This window comes from Squalius cephalus (assembly GCF_949319135.1).
Source record: "Squalius cephalus genome assembly, chromosome: 22".
In the NCBI taxonomy this organism is placed as follows: Eukaryota; Metazoa; Chordata; class Actinopteri; order Cypriniformes; family Leuciscidae; genus Squalius; species Squalius cephalus.
Window position 1 is genome coordinate 17,058,684 of NC_137143.1, and position 26,831 is coordinate 17,085,514.

The 26,831-nt window shown below is 38.1% G+C and overlaps 1 protein-coding gene across 1 annotated transcript in view; it reads left to right on the forward strand.

Annotated features, from left to right (window-relative positions):
• Window positions 1-26,831, forward strand: part of naaladl2 (N-acetylated alpha-linked acidic dipeptidase like 2) — a 295,368-nt gene that overhangs the window by 210,041 nt on the left and 58,496 nt on the right. The window contains exon 11 of the mRNA XM_079856568.1: window positions 13,100-13,195. Within this exon, the coding sequence (XP_079712694.1) occupies window positions 13,100-13,195 (96 nt within the window). The remainder of the gene's footprint in view (window positions 1-13,099; window positions 13,196-26,831) is intronic.

Consider the following 26,831-nt stretch of genomic DNA (forward strand, 5'->3'; position numbering starts at 1 on the left):
ATCAAAATGACGTGTGGGCCTTCATATGCTAACTATACTTGCAGTGCCCGTGAAAAGAAAAAGACTCTTTAATGTCAGTTAACTTAAATGTAAGTGAAACCAGGGTCATTATAGTGCAAAACACAATATATGCACTCTCAAAGATGACGCAACATTTAAAGAACATTTATTTCAAAAGTATTCACCCCTTAAAGTATATATATATATATACAGAAAACACAATGGATTGTGACAATAATTTACATAAATACCAAGTATTTACATTTTTCATAATTATTTATTTAATTATATATAAGTATAATTATTGAGATATATATATTAGTGGTGGGCCGTTATCGGCGTTAACGTGAGACTCTTATCGGGCGATAAAAAAAAATATCGCCGTTAATCTATTCTCAAAGTTGGGTTGGGAGCTGGGTCTATACTACGCAAGCTATGATGACTTTCACCTTGATATTTTACGCATTTTCAGACCGAACGGTTTGTTGGACCATTTTTCCTGCCGACCAAAATTTCGTTATTTCAAATGTAGGCAGGTCGCGTGTGGCAAGCGCGCTCATAATGTAAGAGACGCTGGCGCGACCACAACATTGTCCGACATCAAATGGCAAACGTAATGTAAGTGGAACGAAACTGAGCTACTCGTTATTGTGTGACGGACCGTTGTTTATCAGTTTGGACCAAAGCAGCGCGAGCCGATCTTGATCAAGCGACACTGTTACTACACAGCGCTAATAAGAGATCCAGTAAAGAAATAATTTGAATTCGCTACTTAAGTAATAACATCGCTGCGAGATCTAGTGAGAAACATTCACATTTCTCCGTTATTAACGGATCAAACAGTGCGTGGAAACCAGGAAGAAACATTGTGCCATGAATGAACTATCCAGTGTTATCCACAGATCTGCAACATTTACCATGAATTTACTGTAGTAACACTAACTGCAACCATGGAAGTTTGGCAGGAATAGTAGGCTATAATGCTTTCAAGTAACATTACGTTGGTTTTATGAATAAAATTGCTGCTCTCAAATGTTAATCTGAACTAAAAATAGACCTTTGTTTATAACTACTACAATATTAGGCTACATTTCATTTTTTCCAAGGAGCTGTTTTGTTTTATATGCTCATAAGAAGAGTCTATTATAGATCCATCATTGCTCAAAGTAAAAAAAAAAACTAAAAAAAAAATCTCTGGCATTTCTTCACAAGTTCTTTTAAATGTCACTTTGTATTTAAGAAACACGTGCCCTTTAGTCATTATTTGGGTAGCACACATATTCTGAATGCCTTCGGCAGAATTCAAATGAGCCATTTTATGAGCCATTCCAAGATTACAGTGAGATTAATCTAGATTAAAAAAAATAATCTATGCCCACCACTAATATATATATATATATATATATATATATATATATATATATATATATATATATATATATATATATATATATATATATATCTATATCAATAATTATATATAATTAAATATATAATTAAATAAATAATTATGAAAAATGTAAATACTTGGTATTTATGGAAATTATTGTCACAATCCATTGTGTTTTCTGTTTTGCTTTCAAGGAGTCTGTTTTCTCCTTGAAAGTCTGTTTTAGTCTCTTTTCATAATTTCCTGTGTTTCCTTTCTGTTTACACTTGTCGTCATGGTTATTCATTGTATCATTGATTATCACACACCTGTTCCTCATTTAGTTCATTCGTTTTTGTGCAGGGGTGGAGCTAGGGATTGGCCAGGGTGGGCCACAGCCACCATTGACCAAAGCCTGGCCACCCCGCTCACAATTGCTGTTTCTGTGTTTGTTTTTTATCTTTTTTTATCAGTTCACCACCTAAATTTAGTTTATTTAGAACTTTACGACCTCTTTACGGCCTCTATCTCTTTACGACCACAACACATAGGAGACTTTTCTGGTTCACCTCAGTGCCAGGTGCAAATCAAACAAGAGAGTAAAAAACAAAACAAAAACAAAAACAGAGGGAGACTCAGTGTCCGGCAAACAGTAGATATACGAACAGTTGTGTAAATACAACATGATTAAATGTGGAGATGATTAAAGCAGCGTCAAAACTTTTTTTTAAAATCATGTTTTTGTTATATACAGAATATGTCACATTTATGAACGTCACCCTCAAATGTATCTGACATCTGTAAATGAGCTCACAAAATAAGGCTCTAATTAAATGTAAGTTTTATGTAATTTAATGGACAAATAAATGTGATGAGTCCTGTTCATTTGTACTCGAAAACGGGGACCATGTTGCCTTAGTTTGCAGAGTAAAAAATTGGAAATGGATCGCATTTAATTATGTATAAAATTACAGATTTTAAATTCTGGCATTTGTTTTATGTGCTATCATATTCACATTGTTGCACATGGGGATTTAAAAGAAAGCATTTTTTTTCCTTTCTAATGAGTTAAAGTATGATAGAATTGTTGCAATTAATTTAGTTTGGCAACTAAATGAATGTTTAACATTCATTGTTTAATTTTTCAGGTGCATTGTATTTGAAACATATCTTACAGTCTTGGATTAAGAAAAAATTGTCAAATTCACTCAGTATTACTTGATCTATTCCACCACTACCTCAATTATATTTATGTACAATTAATTGTATTCAGTTTTGTTGTAGGCACTAAACCAGTCCAGTATGTTACAGTCAAACTCAATTTTATGTTTGAATAATGAACATTTCTTTGCCACCACATTCTGCTATGAATATATCCTGGCTCTGCCACTGTTCTTGTGTATATATGCCCTCAGTTTCAGTACCTCGTTGTCTAGTGTTGTCTATACATAGCACATTGTTCATTTTGTTGTCTCCTTTGGATTACTCTCTTTTGTTTGTTAAATAAAGTCTATGCTTCTAAATAGATCCGTTTCGCCTCACCTCACCTCGTCTTCATCCTCAGCCAAATCGTCACAGAACATCAGACCGCCGAAATGATAAGTAATTTATCGCCCTTTATCTTTTTTTAACGATGAGACTTTGAAATCATTATACTGGGTTGGAGTGAATTATCATAGCCTTTTAGATCTACCCGATATGAATGAAGGAACATGGAGGGAAGCTATTCTCTGGTGTCTGGAATGTTCTCACCCCCTGTTGATTTCGTCAATCACGACCACCGCATATTTTTCTGATGACTTCCAGTGCTCAAGACCTTCCTCCTCTGCTGGTTACATCCAGCTTCAAGTCTTCTTCGTCACTGCTGGTTACGCCCAGCTCCATGTCTTCTTTGTCGCCGCTGTTTACACCCAGCCTCAGGTCTTCTTAGTCACCACGGTTCTGCCCAGCTACAAGTCTTCGTCTTCATTGATGGTTCAGACTACCCTCAAGTGTTCTTTGTCGCTGATGGTCCCGCCCAGCCTCCCATTCTCTTCTCCGCCAAGTAAGCCATCCAGTTCGTCAGTGTCAGCTTTGTTCGTCCCATTCAGCTCCTTGATTCCTCCTGCTCCGTTAATTCTGCCCAGTGCAACCCCTCGAGCCTCCTGGTCTCCAGCATTGCCTTGGTGTAATGATCCCCGAGCCCATTACTCCACCTCCTCCCTTCTCTGCATCCACCTGGGACTGTCGTCTTCCAGCTCCACCAGGCTCCCTTGTCCCTCCGGCTCCACCTTGGACAGTCCAGTCGTTGCTCTACCTCCACCACAGACTTCCAGGCCCTTGGCTGCACCTCGTTCCTCCACCCATTCGGCTCTGTCGGGCTCCTCAGTCCTCACTCACACCAGCTCTGCCTCATTCCTCCTGCACCCTGACTCCACCTCAGGCACTCATCACCGCGGCTCCACCTAGGCCTCCTTTTCCTTAAGTGTCGCCTGGTCTCCAGTTCCATGTCCTCCACCCTGGTGGTCTCCTGCTCCATCTGTTCCACCTTGGGGGTCTCCAGTTCCATCTGCTCCGCTCTGGGGGTCTCAAGCTCCGCCTGCTCCGCACTGGTGGTCTCCTGCGCCGTCTGCCTTGCCCTGGTGAACTCTTTTTTCGCTGGTCCAGACTTTCACCCTCATTCTATGGAGACGTTATGGCATAATGTCACAATCTGTTTAATTTTCAAGGACTTTTAGCTTGTTTTCAACATTTCCTGTATTTCTCTTGTGTTTAAGCTTGTTGCAATGGTTATTCATTTTATCATTGATTATCACACACCTGTTTCTCATTTATTTCATTAGCTCATGTGTATTAAAGGTGTGTTTATGCCATGTCATAATTACTGCAATTACGTGATTTCAACTTGTAAAAAGTGCTCTCGTCCTCGTAGAGCTCATAATTACAGCTTGTAAGATGGGAGTTGTTTGAGATCTCCTATTTGTACCACGTTGCATATTCATTTAGGCATTGATAGTGGTGCCATAGAAACGCATCATTCTTAGTCTGAGAACGGGAACAGCTCCGAATATAATGTCACGTGTTGTCATCTTGAGACTACGGTAATTACAACATGGTTTCAGTTCCTTAATTGTTTGGTGTTGTCCGTGCATAGCACACTGTTATGTTGCCTTCTCATTTGCATTACTCTCTTTTGTTTTGTTAAATAAAGACTACGCTGATAAATAGATCCACTTCACCTCACCTCACGTTCATCCTCAGACAATCAGACAAGGGCGAAATATAGTCCTTTAGACATACCTGATATGAATGAAGGAATATGGAGACAAGACATTATCCTGTGTCTGGAATGTTTGCACCCCCTGTTGATTTAATCAATCACAATCATTTTGTTTGCATTTATACCGTACATAAAAATATGTTATGTGTGTTAATATATTTTAATATATTAATATAATAACATATAATTTCCATAATATTTTTTTTAGAATAAAGATCCTTGAAAACATGAAAACTTAATCAGGACATGAGTACTTTTTATAGACGCTGTATTGTTGAGTAGATCATTTGTGTGATTTACCTGAAATAGCGGTACTTTTTTTTTTATTGAACATCAGATAAATCCACACCAAGCAGAGTAAGGGAACTAAACTAGACCAATACAGATTATAGCGGAAATTACCATCTTCATAACTCAAACGTTTTCACAAATCTCTTTGATTAACCTACTCTGGTCTTGGACACTAAAGATGGTAGTCTAATGCAGAGTGACAGATCTGGGAGTCTATCTCCACACATGCTAAAGCAACTCCCTCTCCAGATGGTCTTCATGTCTTGTTTCTGTCTCCAGCCCTGCGGCTGAGGGTTAAAACTGATCGCTAACTCCGAAATCTGACTGACCATGCAAAAATCTGTCACCAGTTATTTGCTGGGAGCCTTCCCCTCCCAGAGTTACCATCCGGCTCTTGTCCTGGAAAGTCAGAGGTTTGTTGGCTGTGAACAGGCAGCATGTTCAAGTTTTTTGGCCCGAGGTGGTGTATTAGTGTCTGCACAACTAATCTAATTAGCAGTGTGAAACAGCGGCAGCTGGATGTGGTAGATCCGTAGGGTCTCTACGCTTTGAAATCATATGGCAGTTCCCTTTGCTAGCTAACTCTGCTCACAACTGACAGCTACGCTAGGCTTGCCTTAGCCTACACAAGCCTACCATCTGGTTTCTGCCGATGGCGGTGACTGTCTGGAACAAAAATATTTGGCGTAACATGCACATGCACATGCATATAGTAAGGTCTCATCAACATGACATCTATATGTAGTAGTAATATCTAGGCTCTAAGATCAAGTCACATGCAATGAACAATTTATTATTTGCTTTTAAAGACCTCAACATTGTTTTGTGGGGGTTGAAGAGATTACAAGTTAGGAGACATTAATTAACACTAGAGCTTTTTCCAAGACACTTAATTAAATAAAAATAAAACATTGTTTTAAATACTTCAAGTGAATGTAGGCAATACAACATTATAATGTACAGTATGAAAAATTGAGATTTAAGATTTGCTAAAGATTACATTTACAGTGTTGCACATGGGAATTAAAAATAAAGCATTTTTTTTTCTTTTCTTGTAATGAGTTAAAGTATGACAGAATTGTTGCAGTTAATTTATTTTGGCAACTAATTGAATGTTTAACATTCATTGTTTAATTTGTAACTTAATAGTGTTTTTAAATATTAAGAAAGATGACAGCAAATGTATAGGGTAATATATTTGATCAAAAGTAACAGTTAAGACATTTACAATGTTACAAAATATTGCTATTACTGTTTTTTTTTACTTTGTGTTCATCAAATAATCAAAAAAAAAAAAAAATTAGGAATGGTTTTCAGAAAAATATGAAGCAGTGCAACTGGTTTCAACATAGATAAGAAATGTTTCTTTAGCAGGAAATCAGCATATTAGAATGATTTCTGAAGGATCATGTGACACTGAAGACTGGAGTAATGATGCTGAAAATTCAGCTTTGCCGTTAGAGGAATAAATTCTGTTTTAAAATATATTTAAACAGAAAACAGTTATTTTAAATTGAAATAATATTTCACAATATTACTGTTTTCAATGTATTTTGGTCAAATAAATGCAGCCTTATAAATATGTAAACAACCTTACCAACCCCAAACTTTTGAATGGTAGTGTATATAAACGTTATTTGTAATGTTTGAGAGGCTAGTTTGAGAGGAATCATTCTGTTATAGCTGAGAGAAAATAAAGTCCATACAAAACTGTGTTGGCAAATGAGTATGTTGAATATTTCAAGTCACATTGAATGTTAAAAGTTCTTGTTGAATGTTAAATCTTTTGTCATTTCGTATGGTACTTGAAAAGTGAGAACTACTTCTTTGCACATTGAACCTGACGCTTAAGTTGCTTAAACTACAAAATCTGAATGTAAACCTATTAGTTAGAATGTATTGCGATCACATATGCAGATGTGTTAGCCTGTTGGTGTGCTCGTCAGGTGCTGTAAACTAAGAAAGACAGATGTTGCATTAGTTTCAGCTAGAGCCAAGACTTCTGATGAGGAAAACTGCTCTTAGCTGGATGCTAATAGTTTTGGCTTTTCAGTGTCCTAAGTGGAAATCTCATTTGTACATTTGTGTGTACATCTCCCTAAAGCAGGGATGGGCAACTTCGGTCCTGGAGGGCCACTGTCCTACAGAGTTTAGCTCCAACCCTGAAAAAAATCACCTGCCTGTAATTTTCTAGTAATCCTGAGGACCTTGATTAGCTTGTTCAGGTGTGTTTGATGCTTAGTGATGCTAAACTCTGTAGGACAGTGGCCCTCCAGGAACGAAGTTGCCCATCCCTGCCCTAAAGGTTAACTCTTCCTTATATCCAATGTAGCTAGGATCAACTTGTTCATTCATTTTTGTACATTTTTGAATAGACACAGCTGCAAATCATTCAACCAGCATCTGTCAAGCATCATTTTGTGACCATGCAGATGTCCTGGTCCCTCGAGTTGGCTGGCAATGAAATTAGCCACATGTTCAGAGTCACTATACTGTCTGCAACGATAAAATTGTATCCTCTATCTCATTTGTCTGGGACAAGTTTGGATGTGTCTGTCATTCACAGGCAGAACTAATTCAGCTCGATCAAGCTCATTCCACTCATTCATAATTTCAGCAGCTTGTAAATTGTTCTTAGAAAAGACTTATGATTCATCCAAACCAAGAAAGGGAAAAGAAAAGAGAAAACTACTTTAAGTCTTTAAGTTTTAGGATTTATTGTGTTGTCGACTTTTGTAGAAAATGATGCCGAGATCATGACAAACAGCACCTTAGGAATCCTATGAAGACTGATCCAAAATAAAATTCTAACACAGGTGACTGATAATAAATATTCAATAATTAAATAATGAACTCTAGACCAAAAAGTAAAACCATAAAAAATGTTACGTGAAATAGTATGTGTTATATGTTTAAAGGCCCCCTGTAATCAAAATGTAAGTTTGTTTAGCTTTTAGAATATGTTAGCGTTAAGGTTATGAATAAGCTGGTGTGTTTTAAAACAATGACAAAATTCAGATTTAGGAGATGTAAGCATTCAAAACATAGTCTCTCACTTCCGCTAAAATGGATCACGGATTTTTATGACATCACCGCAGACTTCACCATCTCGTCACATCTTCTGTCCAATCAAATGCTTTCTAGAATCTAAAGCGTCCCGCCCCCAATATGCTATTAATACCACCTGGCCAAAGCGACTGTTGACACGTCACAGAGCAATATGGGTTGGAGATGTGTGTTCAGTTGCTCAAACGCTCGAGTTTTATTCCGTTTTCCAACTGTACGTTGGTTAAGAAGCCATAGCCTTAGCTTCTCGTTTCAGTGGAAATTACATCAACGCATCATACAAAGCTGCGTGTTCCAAGGCACTTCAGTGGGCCTTTAACTTGATGTATTATAACAAAAATTCTAATTATTAAAAAATATATAAAGATATTTAATTTCACAGCAAAATTACTAAAACTAATATCGCCTAATAAAATTCTGGGAACAAAAAAAAAACTGACATGACAAACACAAAACAGAATAATATTAACTGAACTTAATGTACATTTTTAAAAATGTAATTTAAAAAAGCAATTTAATTAATCCTAATGCAATACAATAAACCTATAAATACAATTTAAATTTATTTGTTTATTTGTTTTGATATTGTATGTTTTGTAAAATATATTTTAACCACAATTTACATTCAAATAATATTGAGATAACATCGATTTAGCAGCTTGTTCATGTAAAGTATTGTGTGTAGCACTTTGAAACATTATCGCCATTTATCGGAATCAAAAGTCCCACTCCGGCTTATTCGATAATGGCACCCTGTTTCATCTCTTCCAATAGAAAATCATTTGAAATGCTACACTTTCACTTCTATTGATCAGATAATAAACAGCTAATAGTCCTCTTTGATGGCGTCCTACGGTCAGATCAGTTAATGATTTCAATTCCTTTGTCAATTTCCTGTTTTATCACTAGGTTAAAAAGCACAAACGCAGCACGTCTTCCACGGAGACGAGCAAAATCAAAGAGAGCTGATTTATTTCAAAATTCTTCACACCCACGTTCACAACTCCTGAGTGTGATTGAGCTAACAGGCTTTTAATTAATTATGATTAATTAGTATTTATGAGAGGCTAATATAATTGCTGCAGCGTTTAGATGAAAGGACCAAACATCTGTATTGCAAAGTTAAACATTGTTGAAAAGCATTAAGAATCCGCTATTAAAAGTGTCTGTTTATGAAGCTAATAAGTAATTCTGAATTTATTCTGAGTAATTCTTGACTAGCAAATGTTCAAATATTGTTTGTTGGTTTTAAAAAGCTTGTTTGGTTTTAATTGCTTTTCCTCATCAAATATGTACGTTTCACCAGTTATCCTTCCCTCGCCGCGTTGCCAGATCCTCCATTTATCCTTCATTGCTGCAAAAAAATGTGCAAACAGATGCATTTGGCAGCAGTGAACACTTTGTTTGCCTGCAATGATTTGACAGACTTTTTTTGGTTTAGGTTGCGGTTGTATTTTCGCTGACAGCAGTCCTTTCATTCACACATCGTTCGGTCGATTCGTTCGCTCTTTTTTTTTTTTTTTTATATATGTTTAATTTTTTTACTGAATTTATTTCTGCATGATTATATGGGAATTAGCTGTACAAAAACTGGCGTTTCCAGTGTGTCCTCTACAGTGAAATCCTTCCATCACCTGAGCTTCCTCAGAGGTACATGGCTGGTTAAGTCAGTGATAGATGTGCAAATCTGCAGCTGAGATCCTCCTCAGCCTGTCGCTGCATTTTACTGTGTCTTATTATCGCTCGCTCATTGTCAATGAATATTCATATTGCTCCTTGCCAACAATGAACCATTAGTTCTGGTTACTGGGAGATGATGGCTCACTAAATAGCTCTGAACCCATTTGGAGAGACTGTCCCGCACGTCAGGGCCGGGCTTTTCAGAGCAGGCAGATATCCAGCCACACGCTGATTACTGCATTCAAAGCCTCATTTTCCAGCTTACATAAACAGCGTGTGTCCCGCTTGCCATGACAGTGAGACTGTGATTATTTCTTTCTGCTCCAGCTTTCTGCCAAACTAGTCCTCTTTCTATATGTTTCTGTCTTACAAACACACACACACACAAACACACACACGCACACAAAAAAAAAAAAAAAAAAAAAAAGTGCTCATATCATATCAATGCTGGTGTTTCAAAATGTATCAAGTTTCAAGGTTTTTATTTTTTAGGCATTTTCAATGGAAAACCAGACAAAAATACTGCTTTACTCTTTACTCAAAAATACTGCACAACTCTTGCTCATCTGTTATTTGTTTGTTTGTTTGAAAGCAGAGCGATTTAATTTAAGAACCTGTAAGACTTCCAGCACAAACTAAGCTAATTTAAAGTTAAGTTTGGGTGTTTTACCAGAGATTAAAATAGACCCTGTTTACATATTTATTGCTGTTTGGGTTTAATGACTGAATAAAGATATCCAGGAATTTTTATTATCTTATTTGTGAGAAAAGCGTTTTGTATAGCAAATTACATTTTATTGGGTCTCTAAACAATAATATGAGGCTGTTGAATTTTAATTGCTTGTTGCAGAATTGCCTGTGGACTGGCCACTCCACTCGTAACAAGGTCGTTTTGTGTGTGTAGAATAAACAGTAAGCGTTTCCCTGGCTTATGGTAGCTTCAGCTGGTTGGGGTTTGACTGTCAGATCACATTTAAAACTGTAGACTCTTGCCGAAGTGAGCCTAGAGGTTTCCTGCTCGCTCAGTCAAGAGAAACCAATTCACCTGCCTGAGATATCATTCCTGAGTAACCCAAGCACAGCCCCATTCACATGTAACCATGGTCTGGAAGTTAGGTTATTATCTTGAGAGCCATGTGTTTATCTATTTGAAGAGTGCCAGCCTTCTGTCAGATATCTGAGCAAAATTGCTGGGTTCTATTCAAATGGCTACATGAAAAGCCCAGCTTGCCTTCTTGTAACCGAACACCCGTATTTAGAGGACCCACTTTGTGTGCATGACTTCTGTTCTTTAGGCTGGTGAAGAGTGGTGGGATACAGACGAAAATGATCTGCATTTGCATTTATCTTGTGCAAGCTCACCTCAAACCAACTTACTGGAGATGTTGCCACACAATCGCCGATGTAATAACCCCTAGCGAGGCTACCGTGCTTGAAAACAGCAGGATCCGCTCTCAAGTGAGGTGGAAAGCTGTGTGGGAAGATAGGCTCTGGGTGTAATGGCTCCAATATTCAACGCAAATCAGTCTTTGTTGTGCCTCTCTGTGCATCCACTACAAAGAGAAAGACACAAACAGCGGCTATCAAGTTGACGATGCCTCATGACATTCTCACTTTTGGCTTGCATGCGTTTCTCATTTTTGCTCTTCGATTTTTTTCAGCAAACCTTCAGTAAACTCTGTGTGTGTTTGTGTGGTTCAGGTAAACCCTGAACCTCAAAAAATATGTCCCCACAAAAATGGCAATATCTGAATTCCTTGTCCTTGTGGTGACATTTTTTGGTCCCCATTACAACGTCTACACCAGACGTGAGTGGCGCGATGCGATATGACAATAGAACCCATTAAATTAGCGATGTAGCGCCTATGGAATTACCTCAAAATGATAGGTGCACCAACCTTTTTTGGAAGTGTCTGTGTATAAAACAAAATGGCTAATTTGTTACCCAAGTGACTAACTAAAAGCTGGAGCTAGTTGGGGCTCGAGCACCGATGGTGTGAGGACCCTATTGGAATTTCTCCATTTAGTAGTTATTTTTATCCATAGAAGCCCAATAGATTTTTGCATTAAATTTTTTTTTAAAAAAAAATGGATCATTACTGATGCTAATGGTTGTTAATTTTTCAGTTCAATACAATTTTAATAAATGAATTGAATATTCATACTTTTAAAAATGTTTATTAACATAAAGGCTGTGTTGGGAGCAAAGCCTGTTTGATCTGAGTGCAAAACTCCTGACGAGTTTTAGTGATCATGCCTATTTTAAGTTTTCAAAGAGCAATACGTTTAATCTTTGTCTGTCTTTAAAAGTAAGAAAATATTTACAGAGTGTGTAGATAAAGGCTTTTGCTGTCTGTCAGATCTTTAGCGTAAGAGGTGCGATATTCTGGCATATTTTTTAAAAATAAAATTCAATACCAGAGCCTTCTGGCCCAAGGGCCTTCCCAGTAGGAAAGCCTATGATTGCAACAGGGTATCTCTTGAATAGTCATTTCAGATTTCAGTGCTTCCTGATCAGCTTTACTTATATTTGGAAGGGGAAGCTGATTGAAGGAAGACAGACATTTCTGCAGGCTGAGTATAGAGCTTGGATTCAAACAGTCTTAAACAGTCAATGATATCCTTGGGATTTAGTGTTTTGCCTGCCTATTTCTTAATTTTATGACTTAATCTGCTGGCATCTGTTTTTTTCCCCCACAGCTCAAAGTGTTTTTTTCCTAACTTAATTAGAATATATCTTATTTTATTCATATTTGAGTGTCATTTTTTCACTTACTCAGGGCTGCTTTATCCTTGTATTTTTCTTTACCTACAGGGATACAGCGGCTCACAGCATCCTATGTGAATTTACACTAATTAAGCAGAGGGTAAACAATAACAACAATAAACATAAAACACAAAGCTAGTTCATCCTGACTTGTTTCTCCAAATGAAGCACAGACTTTCTCATTCGTTTCCTTTGGCCGGTCAATTTTGACTGCGAAGTGCGAACAGCCGAAGTGTGTGTTTTTTTTTTTTTGTATGACCACTTAGACTCATCAAATTACTTTTTTTTTTTGGTCAGATTTAAAAAACAAACAAACAAACAAATAATTTCTATAAAAAATTTAAATGGTCAAAAATTACCGGAAATCTTTCAATCATTTCACATCAGCCAATTGTCATCCAGCCATCAAATGGACAGTGCTATTTGGAAGCTTCTATTGTTTGTGCTAAAAAGTTTCTGTGACCTTCAAACATCCAGGATGCTGTGTGTTTTACAGTCATCCGTGTTAGACAGAAAACGTGACTTTAATAGACATTTTCAAGGATCTACTATACTTCTATTTCAGATGTGTATTATGACAGGTAAGCCTACCTATTTTGACAACCTTGTGTGGGTATATGTTTTAATTTTTATTCTTCATGTTTTTTGTCTCCTTTTTTAAACCTAGAGAGCATGTTTTCTCTCTGAGGCCTTTTTCCCTCCTGAGTCTTCATTAAGAGAGACCTTGGATCCAGCCTTCAAACTCCATGAGAATATTGCCAAGGTAAGACTATCCTCCTCCTTTCACTACAAAAGTGCATTAGTGATTATTTTGTTTGTTGTTGGCTGGCTGGTTTATCAGGTACTGCAGTGTTGAATGCCTATAACTGTCATTAGGATTTTGTTTTGAGTGGAGGTCTTTCTTGCTTAACTTTCAAGTGCTAATTGCACAGCTACACAAATCATAACTCAAGAGACAAATGCAGTGAGGAAGCAAAACAAATAACTTCAAAAGTCATATTTTCTGGTTATTGGCAGCTTGTTTATGCTAAATCTTTTTTGCATTTTCAAGTGTATGCGATAAACAATCCTTTTTCTTTTTCTTAAACCTTCCTTTAAGATGTTCCTTTCTGTTCTCCAAACTATATTCTCTTGATAAATGTCTGCATTTCTAAATGCAGTCTAAATGCATGGTTTAAAGTTTGAATTTGTTTATTTTAAAAGTTTCTATGTGATAATTTGTGCACTACATTAAAGGCACACTATGCAAGATTTGTACCTTAATATAATAGCTTCGAAATCATTTCGATGGTAAACGAACTCATAGTAGGGCGAATCATCCCGATAGCAATGCAGGTTTGAGAGGTGGCGTCGCGACAAATCTCGTGAGAATTACGACTTGCTTTACGGCACAACGTCACATACATCAACAACATATGAAGCAGCCTCTATGGAAGACACTAGCACGCATTTCAGACATGAATCATGGTAGAGTCGACGAAGAAAACGAAGAAAGCGCGGTCTGAAGAGTCCAGAGACGGCTCTGCGTGAGTGAGCACGTACGCGACAAATGACGTCAGAAAAGCGTCAGTACATTATAATCGGTTATGGTCTATTACTGAACCGATACCGAATCGTCCTCGTCTGCATCGCGATGCATCGTAGAAACGATTAATTTTGACACCCCTAGACTCTAGGGGTCGCTGTTTTAGAAAAAAAAAAACCCCGTAAACTGCATAATGCATAATGCAAAACAAAAACTGCATAAATCCTTTAAAATAATATAAAGAAAGATGTCACTTATCGATAGTAAAATGTGACTCTATAGAAAAATGTGCCTCAATAGAAAATGGGATTTTATTTATTTTGGTGTCTGCAATGTTACTCTCAAAAGCCACTTCTTAAACTACCACTAACCCTTGAAAGTACTTAGTCAACATGAATTCCGATTTGCTAACTGTTACTTGGGATTAATTTAGGTGTAAATTCGTGTTTTTTTTTTTTTTTTTTTTTTTTTTTTTTTGGAAATTGATTGGATCACACATAAAAAAGGGCATTACATACTAGAATGAATCCAGACTGAATACTATTTGGCTAATGGTTAATGTTATCCAGTAACTCATGCTGTCTAAGCAACTAAGTAATTTGTTGCACAGAAAGAGGAAGTGAAGATAATGAAGTCAGCCTTTTTTTATGTACTGATCAATCATTTACATTAAGATGAGGAATGTGTATGAAGAAAGTAAATTTCCATTTTGGAAAAGTCCATTTTGATTTCATGTTCCAATCCACAGACATTGATTGCATGGCTTCTGACAGCCTGTTCCCCACCCCGGCAGTCTGTAGAGGAAAAACATGCATGCTTAGATTCAACAACAAACCCTGTGAAAATGTTATGAAATATAGATGAAACAGGCTGGAGATTTTATTTTTAAAAAAATTCTCTCTCTCTCTGCCAGTTATGGCCACGGCATTAACGGCAGAAAGAAATATGAGCATCATTAAAGTTCCTCATCACAGTCAAGGAGATATTGTTCTGCACCATGAATTATTCAGGCCGCTTGAAGACACACTGGCAATGACACAAAGAGTTGTGAGACAACAACGCATGCTACTATAGATGAAAGGCTCTCAAAGTGTCCGTTCATTGTCTTGTCTCCTCCAACTACACATTCAAAAGAGAATATACAGGAACATCTTATACGGCTGTAAATATTTAGTGTGGTTTTGAATTCAGCGAGCAGATTTGGAAGTGTCAAAATATCATATTTCTCAGAACAATGGGCAGAAAGGTTGGAAAACTTCCCTGAATAACAAAACAAGATAGAGAGGGTAAGATCTCAGGCTGTGAAAAGCATTCAAATACTGTACACACACACTCTCACATACTGGTGTCAGAAAAGGGGGAACAGTGTACAATAGAGTTCATTCGTTGAAATTTCATTCACATTTTCATTCGTTTACATGTGTTAATGCATTATCATCAACTAACAATCAAACTAAATTTGGTAATGCAAGTTTATTTAGATTATAATGTGTCATATAGCGGACGACAACCAACACCATGCCTGTGATGCTTCACAACGTCATGACAGAAAGACTAGCATGTTTATTTTTATTTTCTCTGTCCTCCTCAACGAGTTCCGTCACATCTGTGACATTGACCAATAGGAGCACAGCTTTCAAACATGGCAAAATGATGGAGCGACGATGGTATTGTTTTAGTCTCGTGTAGCCAGACCTTCAGGCTGACGGCAGGAGGTCTGGACTCCATCACAGCTTTCATTGGCCAAGGACCACCCAGAGGCCGTCTGACTGACATGTAACGCAACCTATTACAGTTCATGTTTAGGGGCGTGAAAATGTAAAGTTGATGTCCCTACAATAACAGACCGGTGTGCATCTAATCAATTATTCATTCAAGAAATTTGTGCAAGTTTACTAGTTGATCCTGGTAAGCGCTTATTGTAACAGTTGTAAACACAACGCTTTCTTCTTCCACGAGGGGGTTTGGCATCATGGCGGTTTGTTTCCAGGCGGACCGTTAAAGAAAACAATACACACGTCTCCCGGACATCCTGTAGAATTCAACCAATCAGATGACGACTTTGAAAATCCTGAAGTGTTTCCAGTTATGTGTGCCGTATGCATCAGTCGTTCAGCTATTGGTCCGTGGGCGTGATGTCTGAGGCTGAGACTAGTAGGTGGAATTATGCCATGGATGAAAGGTTCATGGAGCTATGGCAACAATACTCCTGCCTTAATGATGTTTCCTCGAGGGACTACCACGGCAGAGTGAAAAAAGATTTGTAAATGCTGGCGAATGATAGCAGAGGCGCTTCAGCAACCTGGTGAGTAGAGGTCTACACGGAGCAACATAGTTTAAATGGTCAGCTGGGTCTGGGTCGGGTCCCAATCTATTACTTCGGGTCCCAGGTCTGTTTAAAATTGTGTGTCGATTTTACCCGAGTCGATCGGACTCGCAGAACAGCCGGCCGTGATCAGAGTCAGTCAGCACTGCTTGTGTGTTTTTTGTAACTTGCAACTTGTAAAATTAGGATAAGAAAAGTGTGAGCCGGGAAATAAGGTTAAAAAAAAAAACACAAATTGTGTTAAAAAGCTTTTCAGGTTGCTCCAGGCAGCTAAACGCGAATGTGCAGTCTCAAGCGTGTCATGTTTCTATGGCAACCAGAGCTTCTGCAGTGACACAATGACTTTACCAATTGACGATTGGCTCTTTTACTTAAAAGGCGGGACTTATTCCGCCAAGTCGCGCTTTACACTTTCTCCCATTTTTATAATAATATGAATGAACCGTCTTGTTTAATCTTAAAGTTTTGGTGGTCAGACCCGGCGCAGAGAGCACAGAGATGATAGCAAATAAATAATGCTAACGTCAGCGGCCATGGCACTGAATGAGCAATCGTTATTTTAGCTCAAAAGTGCAAACAGTCAAAGTTATTATGCGAGTTAACTCGAGGAACTCTGAAAGTGCACTACAAATTGCTAAAGCAAACTTTGACCAACTATTTAAATGTTAACTATTCAAATCATTGGCTACAGATTCAACCAAAACTAATCAGCTGTGTAATTAACAATGTTTCTGTCAGGACCACTATCGTCAAATACGATTGGCAATTAGCATACAGTTTGGATTGGCGGTATGGTTCTGTTCTGGGCAAGAACTCCCTGTGCATCCATGCAGCCTAGCATGGATAAGAGCAGGGAGAGCAGCAATAACCCCCCTTAGGGTAAACAGAACAGAACCAACATGAATGTATTGCAGATATCATTAATTCAAGATTTTAAAGTACAACATAATTCGAGAATTTATTCAGATTCAAGGGGAATCCGAATGCCAATCCTGACTGACGAGAAGAGGAGCTGGGGATGGAGGAGGGTAATTAGCTCATGAGAAACGTGATAGCTGCTGATAATACTGTAGGAGCTTATGTATGTGTACAGTGATAAGCGTCGTATTCCTATAGGTACAGTAGACGTGTATCGGCTGTTAGTCAGCTGATGCGAGCTTGACTAACGTGACCTGCCAGAACTGACGCTACGCTTAATGATTGTCAGAAGGTTGCGTTAAGGACCCATCAGCCTGCGACATCTAGAGTTTCATGACAGAACTTGGTATTTCAATAAGTTGGAGAATTCGGTGTTCAATACAAGTTAAGCTCAATAAACAGCATTGATGTTTCTTTATTACACAATTACTACACATTAACTTCCACTTTTCTTTAAAACAAGAAGAAATCTGCTTTTCATGAATTTAAAATAAGCACTCCATTAATAAAGGCATCTTTACACAGCCTAGTTAAGGCTGCTCTAAAGCGGCTCTGTTTCTGCTCAAAATTCTGTGTAAAGAGGCAATGCCACATAAAAGCCGGTTTGACACACCTCAACTCCGTGAATCAAAGGCGACTCTGTTTAGGGCGGCACAATTTCGCGTTCATTTACACTGAACAGTATCAGTGTAAATGAACGCGAAATTGTGCCGCCCTAAACGTCATTGTAAGAAATTAGAAAATAATGATCAATACCACAGAATTATGACTAACAACAAAGCGTGAGATGTAGCACAGAGAGGAAAAAAAATTAAAAATGTTTTTATGTTTATTTATTTTGAGTTGTGAGTTTATTTTTTCATTATTATTTAAATTAAACACTTTATTTTATAACACTTTATTAAAACTGTAGTTTTAAAATAGTAATGTTCAAAGCATCATTTCCCACGATTTTAATTCCTGTGTAAATGCATTTGTGCCGCTTCAGAGAAGCATTAAACACTCTGGGCCCTATCTTGCACCCAGCGCAATTGACTTTGTACATCGACGCATGTATCATTCCTATTTTGCGCCCGCGCACAGCGGACTTTTCCCTCCACAGACGCATGTCGGTTAACTAAGAAATACACTTGCGCTCCCCGGGGCGGTTCAGCGCAAAGAGGAGGCGTGTTCCGGCGCAAACGTTCCCTCATGCTATTTTGCAGGTTTAGAAAACAATTCCGCCACTGACCGAAAAAAAACTTGTTTAAAGTCAGTGGCGCGTTGCGCATGTTATTCATATGCTATTTTAAGGGCGCATGCTTGGCCATAATCAATGTAGCGTGTGCACAACGCGCATACACTTTGATTCTCTCATCTACACACAGACGCAGCAGGTTTCATTTTTGCAAATCATAGCCTACATTATTACGATAGATAGATAGATAGATAGATAGATAGATAGATAGATAGATAGATAGATAGATAGATAGATAGATAAACAGTTTATTATAAAAGCATACATCTAACTTATCTAAGTTAATTTAGGTGTGTTTCTCCATCCTCAACGTCCCTGACGAGAACGTCGGTCTCCTCGGCTGTGAACCCCTCCTGGCGTGCGCCTGGCAAATCCGCCGTTATGATAGGAATCCGCTATAGAACAAGCGCGCCTGCTCTTAAAGGGAATGTGAGATGTCGCTCTGATTGGTTTATTTCACGTTACGCCCAAACCACACCTATGAATAATGAAGCTACTTCAGACCAACCCATTTTAGATTTGCGTCGGGCGCAAGAGTCATTTAGCCTGACTACGTCAGACTTCATACTTCCGCTCAATTTCATTTCGCTTCTGTACTCAGTCTGAGATAGCGACCTATCTTTCCGTTTTCCTCCGGCCTCAAAACAGCCGGCCAATCAACGAACAGAGGGCGGGCTGAGAGCCGTGACGTAGACGCTGATTGTACCGTGGTGGATGTGTAGATTTACTTCACATAATCTGCAAAAGTCGTTCACAGCCATGTTCACTCCGGTATTTTGCTCGATGGTTTAGTTTTTGCATCATACATGCGTTTACAGTGGAAGTTAAATGCGGCTGAGCATGCGCATAACACACGCCATAACCAAACGTTATGTGATTGGCTTACGGGTAACCAATGATTTTAAACTTCAGACAAGCGCCCCCCGCGAGAAAGAAAACACTTTTCAATTATGCCCTTCCAGACTCTGTCTACGAAGCAAAGCGAAGTAGCAGAGTTTGGTATTACCAGACTAAGAGTCATTTATCCTGCCGGTATAATAGCAACAGCGCCCAAGACCCGCCCACAAAGTTACTTGCGTTTTGCGCTTGATACTTGCGTTTCAGATCGTTAAAATAGGGCCCTCTGTGTAAATGCACATTTTCTTGATTTTATCCCGCTTCAGGATTTATGCCTTAAAACATGTAGCATTTTGAGTCGATTAATTGATTCGTTGATTAATTCAATGTGATTCTGACAATTTAACTCAAACTGTACGTTAAAAAGATAATTTGTAAATGCGTTTAGTGATTTGTTGATACAACAAAGTTCACTCTTTGGTGAATACAAAAGGAAGGATACATTTTTGTTCATAATTCATAATTCTGTCATGTATGTTATAGAGAGTAAATATTTGATTTATTCTGCCGACGTGCAGAACTTTCACACTCACAGTCACCTAATCCTCTAGAGGACATCTTGTATAAATATGCCCTACTTTCCAAACAGTTCGAGTTCTTAGTCACATTGGCCCTGTAATGATGCCGTAAGGGTTGCCGTTTCCTGCCTTCCATGAGCTCAGCGTGACTCTAAAGCTAATATTAATGAATCCTAATGCCTCTTGAGAGTTTCCTTAATATCACGTGACCTGCAGTCACCTGCCGGCCTTTACCAAGTTGGCGTTCCAGTGAAATAACAGCTACGGACATCGTTAGTTTGAGCTAGATTTCATACGAAAACTAAACTCAAGTAGCCCCCTGATGCCAGCTTAAATCTGTGGAGGCAGACGTGAATTGATGGGGTGTGAGAGTTGGGTACCAGTTCTGTCTGATGGTCTCCAGCTGCAGTACAAGCACACTTGAAATCCCCAGGTCCCTCTGTAAGGCCAGGGCTGTTGTATCTGCGGTGTCACGCTTCTCTACGCCTCCAGGTCCCGTAGGACCTCGGGCCCGGGCCGAACTCTCTTTTTCTGCAGGCTGAGGAGCCTTGGGAGTTCGTTCCACAAAGCTTATCACATCCTCTGCTCATTTTTCAACCCCATCTTTACAACCACAGCTGGGCTGGGTTGACGGGAGGACAGAGGGGCCGAGTAGTACAGGGTGTGTTTGAGTCAGTTCCACTCAGCCTGGCACGAAAGCCTGGCATCGATCATTTGAGCCACAGGTATGTGTACACTCCATCACCCTCACAGGGCCCACATGCAGCATACCAACACTCTAGGGCTAAGAGCCTCTGTGCTGACTACCTAGAGTACCGCTTTAAAGATCGCTCATTCCCTTAATAGGTTAGTTTGCCCTCCTTTTAGAATGTGTGTTCCATTTGCAATATTGTAGTGCTTTGAATTGTTTGCCTTGGTCCCCTTTTCCTACTTTTTTATGTTATAAACAAGACAATGCCTAGTCTGGCGATGCAAGTTGTAGAAACTCTCTCTCTATATATATATATAAAAAAAATAAAAAATAAAATATATATATTTATATATATATATATATATATATATATATGGGTCAGTGACGTGACTGGTCATTTTTTTTTGTCCAAAGGCCTTAATGATAATAAAAAAACAAATATATAACATCCAAAGTATGTAAGGTAGTACAACTTGATCTCTTTTACTGAATCCAAAAGGTTTTAATTATATTTTACTACATATAAAGGTATTTTAAAGATTTTGAAGTGTCAAAAGGTCATTCGGTAAACCCGATATAGTAAATATTTAAATGGAATAATATTGTTTTTAATAACTAAAGGAACTACAATAATACAAATATAAAGCAGATAAGGCTCTTTTTTTTTTACATTTCCCCTTTCCCTGTGCAATGTTTTACTTGAATATGTTGGAGTGTTTAGAGTAGTCCAATAAATGATTACATTTATGAGATCAGTGATATTTTTTTTTAAATATTTCTTCTGTGGTACACACTATATACTATCTCAACATCAATGTCAAATCAGTTTTTAACTTTCAAATCAGTGGTTAAACCAAATGACTTTTTTGGTGACATTTTTTCCATCTTGTAAAAAATGACAAAAAACAGTGTTAATTGATTGTACAAACCACAACACCTAGGTAAACTAAAAAAATGGTTTCAAATATAGTTATATCTCCATTTTATTTTTTTACACTTTTAAAAACCTTATTCGTCATATATATTTATAATTATTTTTATTTTTTTATTTTTTTTAACAGAATGCGCAAATGCTGGAGTAAAAACCTAATAATTGGTTAACCTTTAAGTTGCATTACAATGCTGAAAAAGTACAAATGGTGTAATGGCACACACAATTCTATAAATGACATTCCCAGAAATTTCTGCATGTAAATAAATAGTTAAATTTTGTTGAAATTGTTTCTTATATACACTATTGCTATTTATTTTATTTTGTATTTTTTTGGTCAGTAAGTTCCATCACAGGAATAAATTACATTTTAAAGTACATTCAAATAGAAAACTGTTATTTAAAAATTTTATAATTTCACAATATTGCTATTTTTTTAATCAAATAAATGCAGCTGTGGTGAGCATAAGTGTCATGACACAGAGGGGAACAGACGGTGGATGTAAAATAAACAGAGTATATTGACAGAGCGGGAGCAAAACAGAGCACAACAGGTGAAGGATGGTATTACTAGATGACACGTAGGCTGATTGTAACGCAAATGAAGATGAAGGAAGTGAGGTTGAGGATGATGTAGATTGAGGAACGAAGACGCATGGAGGTTATGAGGATCCGATGACTGCAGACTACTGAAGAAGACGAAGATGAGGATGAAGATGAAGATCAGGTACGGGAATGCTGGGAATCTCTGGTGAGAGCAGGAAGAGTCTGTGTAACGTGTGACGAGACCAGACAGTGTACTGGAGGGAGTGCAGGCTTGATATGGTGAGGCTGATGAGGGTCAACAGATGCAGGTGATTAGAATTCCGGTGATGAAGAACGAGTGCTTCTGATCTGGTGCTGATGGCTGAGTGGATGGTGTGAGTGACTCTGTGACAATAAGAGGCTTAAAATTTTACCGTCCCCAAACTTTTGTATAGGGTAAAATTTTTGGTCCATTTATTCCATTATTTTAGTGTCATGCATTGCCCTGATGGTGTTTTGTATTTGTGTGTATGACCCTGTCCCTTAAGGTGATGATACACAGGGCAACTTTTTGAGCAATGTTGCTGGGCAATCTTGCCGAGCGATTGTTGCTTGGGCACTTTCCCATTGAAAATGGGCAATACATTTCTATCTGGATAATTTAGATCGGTCGTGGGCCCTGTGTCTCATCTGGTTGCCCGTTGATGGCAACATTGCCCAGCAACATTGCTCAAAAAGTTGCTCTGTGTATCATCACCTTTAGTCTATACTCTGAGGAAACTATACTATTTTCCTGATTGGATGATTCAGCAAAATTAGACTTACCACATGCACACCACATACTTCATCTGAAATGCTCATACATGTTTGCAGTGCATGATGGGTAACATTTGATTCTTTGACAGTTCACTTTTCATCTCACCGTGGATAAAATGCAAGTGTCTCCAGTGAAGTTTTCCAGAATAGACCTTTTGAGTATGATGCCCAGCAGAGCATTCACTAATGGAAATGGGTTTGCAGATGCGCGTGTAAGAAATGTGCCTCTGTTTTAGGCAGAACTTACAAGAGAGATGGACTCATACCACCCAGAGATTCTTTCAAAATTAACTTGCCTTGCGTCGCTTGCCCTGGGAATCAGCCAGCCAGAAACGGCTGAGGAGTAGGAAGCATGAGAGAACACGAGCTGCCAGAGAGAGGAAGCTGTGAGGTTGAGAGCAGCTGCTGGTGTGATTGAACGTCCCAGGACAGCCATTGTTATGTGTCAGATGGAAACAGTGGTGGCGGTGAAGACTGAAGGCTTGGTATTGTACTCTGACAGCCTGAGTGACACTAGCCGGGCAGGGGAAGAAGGGTGAACGAAAGATTCTGCCAGCTTTGCTTACATGGCACCTGGAAGGGGCAGGAATCTGCTGATGGACTCCGTGGGGAACGTCTACCTGAGAAGCATCTCAATTTACAATCCCTGCCCTTGAATCAACTCATCTGTTAAAGGGCGCCCAGAGATCCCCATCCAGAGACCTTCAGACGAGCGAGTTATGAATAAGTGTGGGAATGACGTTTGGATCGCATTGTCCCGAGTCCATCAGCACTAATGCGGTGGCACGGGATCATCAGCTGTCTATTGTCGGAATTCACCCTCATTTCAGATCTTAATGTTTTAGCCTTTTAATTGCTTAAATGGACCATCTGCTCTCTGTAGTTTTATTAATATGAATTCACCATTTGGAGGATAAAGAATCACAGAAGAATTGCCCGAGAAATATTTTCTAATACAAGGTCTGAAATGATAAGATAGCACTAATTTCCCAGAAATTACTGGCTTTGACTTATCTTATAGAATTAGACTAGCGAAAGATTTTGAATAAACTTCAATTAAGCCGTACTATTGAGAATTTGGGGATTTTAGAACACTAGATGTACAAAGAGGAAAAAGTGGAATTAGCTGATCTTAAAGGGATATTTCACAGAAAATTAAAATTCTGTCATCATTTACTCACTGGGGTCCAATGTGGTAATTTTGAACCCCATTGACTTTCACAATATGGACAAATTCAGTTGAAGCATTTATTAAAATATCTTCTTTTTTTTTAACTTTTCATCTTTCAACACCAATAGTGTGACTACAGAGAAAGATGTTTATCTGGTTCTTTAGAAAAGTGCACCGTAAATTAATGAATTACATATGGAAAGGCTGCAGCACAGGACACGTCAAAGCTCACTGAGGTGATTTAATCATGAAAGACAACGTGCCAACTCAAGTCCACTGCCCTGAGCCTCAGCCTCAGCCGTCCCTGTATAGCTGCACTCACTCTGTGTATAACAGATGTGGCTTTTGTCCACTGGGATGAGAGACAGTGAGACTGAGGGAAGATGAAAAAGATGAGGTGATGAGGTAATGGAAAGATTCCCAACACTGCTTAACACCTCAGTCAGCCAAGCTGAGTTTTTCATAAAGTATCTGCTGTTTTAAACTGGGCTTTGTCATTTCCCACATAAGAGACAAATAACAAATGAGATCTCTAATATCTCAATCGAAATTTAAGTCATTATTTGCTGAAAAAAGTAGCTTGACAGACTTTGTCACCATTTTGTAAAATATCTTTAATTTGTGTCCCATGGAAGGAACTAATGGCTGTTTTTTCTACTGTAGAGTTTTTGAGTATATATATATATCAATCACCATGAAAATGATGGAAATAACATTTTGGAACTTGGAATTGTGTGGTGTAAAATGGAAGACTCTTTGTCCCATTAAGGCAACATTTTTAAGCATTTTATATGTTTGTCATAATTTGACACAATTACAGCTTGACTTGAAATTAAGTACAACAATATTCTGCTCACTAGTGACATTTTCTTTTGTGTGTGTGTAAATGTGGTCCAGGTATTCCTCTACGTTGTGGGGACCAACATTACATTTTGAGAGTACAAAATGTCAGTCTCCATGAGAAAAACAGTTTATAAATCATACTAAATGATGTTTATAAGCTAAATTATTTTAGTTTGAATAAAAAAATCAACTCCTGGAAGGCTGGAAGCAAAGATTTTTAGGTAAACTGTTCCTTTATTGAAAACTCCTATGATTTTTTTTTTTTAGATTGACATGATTTGATTGATTGATTGATTGATTGATAAATAGATAGATTGATATGATTTCTTAAGAATGATTTCTTAATCTTTGAAAGAGCCACTTCTGAACAATAAAAGTTTCTTCTGGTTTTCCATTTAGATTCTTGTATGACACAAATATGCAGTGTATTAATTTGAAGTTCCCTTCAGGATGTCTTAGTAAACACACTGTAGACTAGAGTGGGCACAAAGCCGTATACACCAGTCTTTCACTCGTGTGCTTTGGCTACTGTTAATATGGGACAGCTGCTCTCCTGGACCACATTTGCTCTAATTAATTGGTTTCTCAGTCAGGGCGACTCTGAATAGTTAGACACAAATGAATCTCACACTTGACTGTGCTTTCCTCTTTTTTTTTGTACAAAGAAATTGTTGACTTGCAGACAAACTAGATGTGTTAAATATTCTTTTATAAATCTGAATGATTTATTCTTTGGATGTTTATGAAAGAGCAAATTAATGTACTTTCCTATTTTCTTTTTTTTTTTCTTTTACCTTTCTCTTTTGAATGTATTGAAATGGATGTTTTACAGTAGCTAATCTAGACCAATTGGAGAAATCTGCACTTTCGAGTCACGGTGAGTCAAGGAACCACAGACATTTCCACTTTATCTCCCCAATCGAGGCGTGTTATTGGTTCCCTCTACCTCCTCTTCACCCCAACACTGGCAGCATATCAGGAAGAGTTTATCGTCGCCTAATACATAACATGACGAGATGTCAAGGAGTAATTTTCCCAGACACTCCTGGGTTTAACTCTGTTTGGATGGCGCTCTCCCAGAGATACTCTTTTATCACCTGGCTAACACAATTGGCATCTCATTGTATGAGAGCTGACGCGAGTGTCGTTTGACACACATTTTGAACAGGGGAGTGTGATTTGTCCATGGAGCGAAGGCTGTCCGAGTGTCTCTGCTTCACATTTGCTGGTTCGTCCCAAGTGTGGTGAGGACTCTTAGCTCATCCATCACTGCTGCTGATTAAAATGCCCTCTGTACTTTTGAGGCCCTTTTGCTGAAAGGTTGAAAACTTAAAATTGAGACGGCACAACATCTGGGAGCATGCCTGACATTTTCTGAGGACAAATTTGCCCATCCTTTGAGCATGTTATTGCCTTGACTGCCCCCATTTCACCTGATTTCCTTCCCTAAAAGGAAAGGGGGGGACTTTTAAGTTGAAGATGTCCAAATATCTTGCTTGTTCAAATATCTTCTTCTTTTTTTCAATTTTTGTCCTTTAGAAGCAACAGAAGATACTTGCATCATTCCTGGACAAAATAAGTACAATTTACCTTGATATTCAGATTCAAAAAGGGGGCAAGGGGTTCACAAACGTTCATGCACCACTGTATATTATATACTAATTACATATATATTTTATTATACTGCTTATAAGTGACTCACAAGTTATCCTAAACAGAAAAAAATATATACAAAAGAAGGTAAAAATTCAAACAATACTGACAGTGCTGTCAAACAGTTCTGTCTAGAGGGACCTTAACAATTTTCAGCATTGTAACTTCATTTCTGTTGACAAGCAAGTTCAGTTTCAATGCTGTTTAAAAGTAGAAACTCAGGAAACCTCACTTGACCTTCATACTGAGTTCTGGTCTCAAATGTAATTTTCAAGTTTTTGGGCTTTGTTTCAAATGGAACGATATAGCATTGCATCTTGTATTTTGTCAGGTCTAACAATTTTTTTT